At 26.2% G+C, this 2,824-nt stretch overlaps 1 protein-coding gene across 1 annotated transcript; it reads left to right on the forward strand.

Annotated features, from left to right (window-relative positions):
- The first annotated feature begins 831 nt into the window (after positions 1-831).
- LOC111614887 (uncharacterized protein PF11_0207-like) lies at positions 832-2,824 on the forward strand. The gene is made up of 10 exons (XM_023356259.1): positions 832-879; positions 961-1,024; positions 1,103-1,214; positions 1,361-1,484; positions 1,622-1,751; positions 1,833-1,912; positions 1,996-2,061; positions 2,176-2,433; positions 2,519-2,591; positions 2,696-2,824. Exons 2-10 carry the CDS (start codon positions 967-969, stop codon positions 2,755-2,757), a joined length of 963 nt encoding a protein of 320 aa, XP_023212027.1. The 5' UTR covers positions 832-879; positions 961-966; the 3' UTR covers positions 2,758-2,824.

Consider the following 2,824-nt stretch of genomic DNA (forward strand, 5'->3'; position numbering starts at 1 on the left):
AATTAACAATTTTAATTATTATTTAAATTAACAATATAAATTATTATTATTCATTTGGCCAATAAATTATTATTTGGTCAATATAACAATATAAATAATTCAGTATATTTGTAATAGGAATTTATTATTTCAGGGGCTTATATCTCGCGAAGGATCGGGAGTAGGGGTATGGTTCCTTTGACTTTATTGTTCGCACAGGGGGCTACAGTTTGGGGGGATCGCCACCTCTTCATTCGGAGGGTAAATCTTACCATTCGGACTTTTACAGAGCTGTAGAGCATATTGATAGGAACAAAAAAGTCAAAGGAACCGTGCCTCATGGAANTGATTTAAAAAATTGCAGCCAAGCACTGTGACTATGTCACAATAAAATAATTACTCGTTTTCTTTTAAAAATTGCTAATTAAAAATTGCTAATTAATTCTTTTAAAAATTGCTATTAAGCCCAAATTGCTAAGATTAAATAGTGAAGTATAAAGAATGTTAATTATTGAATTTTAATCTTATTTAACCCAATTAGGTTTATGTAACAAATTAAATTACTACAATGTAATAAAAATTTTTGTTGTAAATAATCTAATAGAATCTAACACGACTTTATAATTACCTTTTTATTATTTTTTTAATAATCAAAAGTATTCTATAGATAATTAGCATTGAAATTTATCAATGAAATGTAACATATGATTATATTCTCTTTGGAAAATATTTTCTCTGCGTCAAATATTTTAATGATATCAGAAAGTTAATTCTCTCTGAACTAAGGAACACAGATAACAAACAGATGTTAAATTCCTATAGAAACAGATAAGAATTAGCTATATATAATCTAAAAAAGAATTAATTATTACGCCTTTTCTACTTTCCTTAAAGGCTCGGGTAATTTACTATATTAAAGTTGGTTATAGTAGTATCATCTTTTTTTTTTTACTTATTAATGATTAAAATATTTTATTACAGATCATCATGAAAATCTGTATCTTATTGTTTGTTTTTGGGCTTGCTGCTGCCGATTTCTGGCAAGGTAAATTATTTATTTAAATTTTGTATATTTTTAAAATAATATTTATATTTTATCTTTGCAAATTTTAATTCTGTATAGATGCTACTGCCCCATACGTAGATAATGCAGTTAAGTCATTTTTGGAAGGTTTTGGCGAAACTGGTTCACTAAGAACTGCACTTAATCTTCCATATGCTGTAGAATTAGATGAGTAAGTTTCCGTTTTTTTTTTTTTAAAGAAAATACTTATATTTAACAGGTTTTGTTGTTTTAATAAATTAAAAAAATCAAATTACAAATCCTTGGAAATTATTAGTAAATAAATTTTTAACGTTGTGTACTTCCAATATATTACAGGGGAGAAGAGGAAATAAAGGAAGAAGTTGGAAAAAACTTGAAAGACATTCTGAATGAATATTTGGAAAGAATTAAAGATAAAGTGAATAAAGGAAAGGATGTTGCTGAAAAACTTGTTGCAAAGGTTTACAATTCATAATTCTTATTACTATATTAAAATATTAATAATTTTATATAAAATGTGAGTGTACGTGTATAGATGTATGCAATAAATAAATTTAATTAAATTAAGTTTATACTATCATTTTTAAATGTATGAAGATAAGAGAAATAAAAGATAAACTAAAAGATATGAAAGAAGATGCTGGAGAAAAAGCGAAAAGCCTCCTACAGAAATTGAAAGAAAAGGCTAAAGATAAATTTAGAGAACTGTTAGAGAAATATAATTTGGGTACATTCTTATATGAGTATTATTTTAAATATTGGTAAAATAAGTATATATAAAAAATTAATTATTTATTCATAATTTTAGCTAAACGCAGCATAGATTATGAAACTCAATTAATTGAACGATCCACTGTTCACGATATCATAGAAAAACTCAGAGAGAAAGTATGTAAATTATTCATTATAATTTTATTATGCAATTAATTAATTCTATTTTTTTTTTAAATAATTAAATATTTTATTTCCAGCTTCTAAACAACGAAACTATTCGTAAAATCCGCGAATATATCCGAAATTTCGTTACTACAAACCCGGTAAATTTCGGCATTTTTAATTTTATTAATTTATATAAAATTGGAATTTAATTTTATTAATTTTAAATGCTTTAACGATCTTATTAAAATAGTATATATTTCATATTATTTTAGGAACTGCAAAAAATAAAAGAATTTTTGCTGAAATTAAGAGAAGTGGATCTTAAAGAACTTCTTCATACCATTTTCGAAAGACACCCTACAGTCCAACGTGGTGAAACATGGGATAAAGTAAAGGATTGGTTCAAAAATTTAAAGGACAAAGTAGGTGAGCATACAAGGAACATGCTGGAAAAGCTTAAGGAAAAGCTTAACGTTGCTAAAGAAAAATTGAAAGGTCATGCAGAACTCATCAAAGCCTTGGCTAAAGATGTAAGAGAATATTTTACCATTTAATATTATCTCGAATTACGATTCGAATCTATATTTTTATTTTTGTATATATATATATTTACAGTTGATCGAACATGGCAAGGATATTCATGGAGAATTGGCACGAGAAATTATAGAATTTTTCCAACCCTACAAAGATGATTTGGNTGTATATATATATATTTACAGTTGATCGAACATGGCAAGGATATTCATGGAGAATTGGCACGAGAAATTATAGAATTTTTCCAACCCTACAAAGATGATTTGGGATCTTTGTGGAAAGATCTGTTCAAAATTGCTAAGGAAGGTTTAAAAGGCTAAAATCACATTACTTACGCGCAGTTTAATTATATTGAAAGTTATGAAATAAAAAGATTTCATTAGATTC

The sequence above is a fragment of the Centruroides sculpturatus genome, unplaced genomic scaffold, assembly GCF_000671375.1.
Source record: "Centruroides sculpturatus isolate CEXI.00-Female unplaced genomic scaffold, Cexi_2.0 scaffold2266, whole genome shotgun sequence".
Taxonomy (NCBI): domain Eukaryota; kingdom Metazoa; phylum Arthropoda; class Arachnida; order Scorpiones; family Buthidae; genus Centruroides; species Centruroides sculpturatus.

What these genes read in the sequence shown, in the direction of transcription:
- LOC111614887 (XM_023356259.1), top strand. Translation starts at nt 967, where the DNA reads ATGAAAATCTGTATCTTATTGTTTGTTTTTGGGCTTGCTGCTGCCGAT. An exon ending in TATGCTGTAGAATTAGATGA is followed by an intron (nt 1,215 to 1,360) that starts GTAAGTTTCCGT and finishes AATATATTACAG; the next exon opens with GGGAGAAGAGGAAATAAAGG. An exon ending in CTGAAAAACTTGTTGCAAAG is followed by an intron (nt 1,485 to 1,621) that starts GTTTACAATTCA and finishes AAATGTATGAAG; the next exon opens with ATAAGAGAAATAAAAGATAA.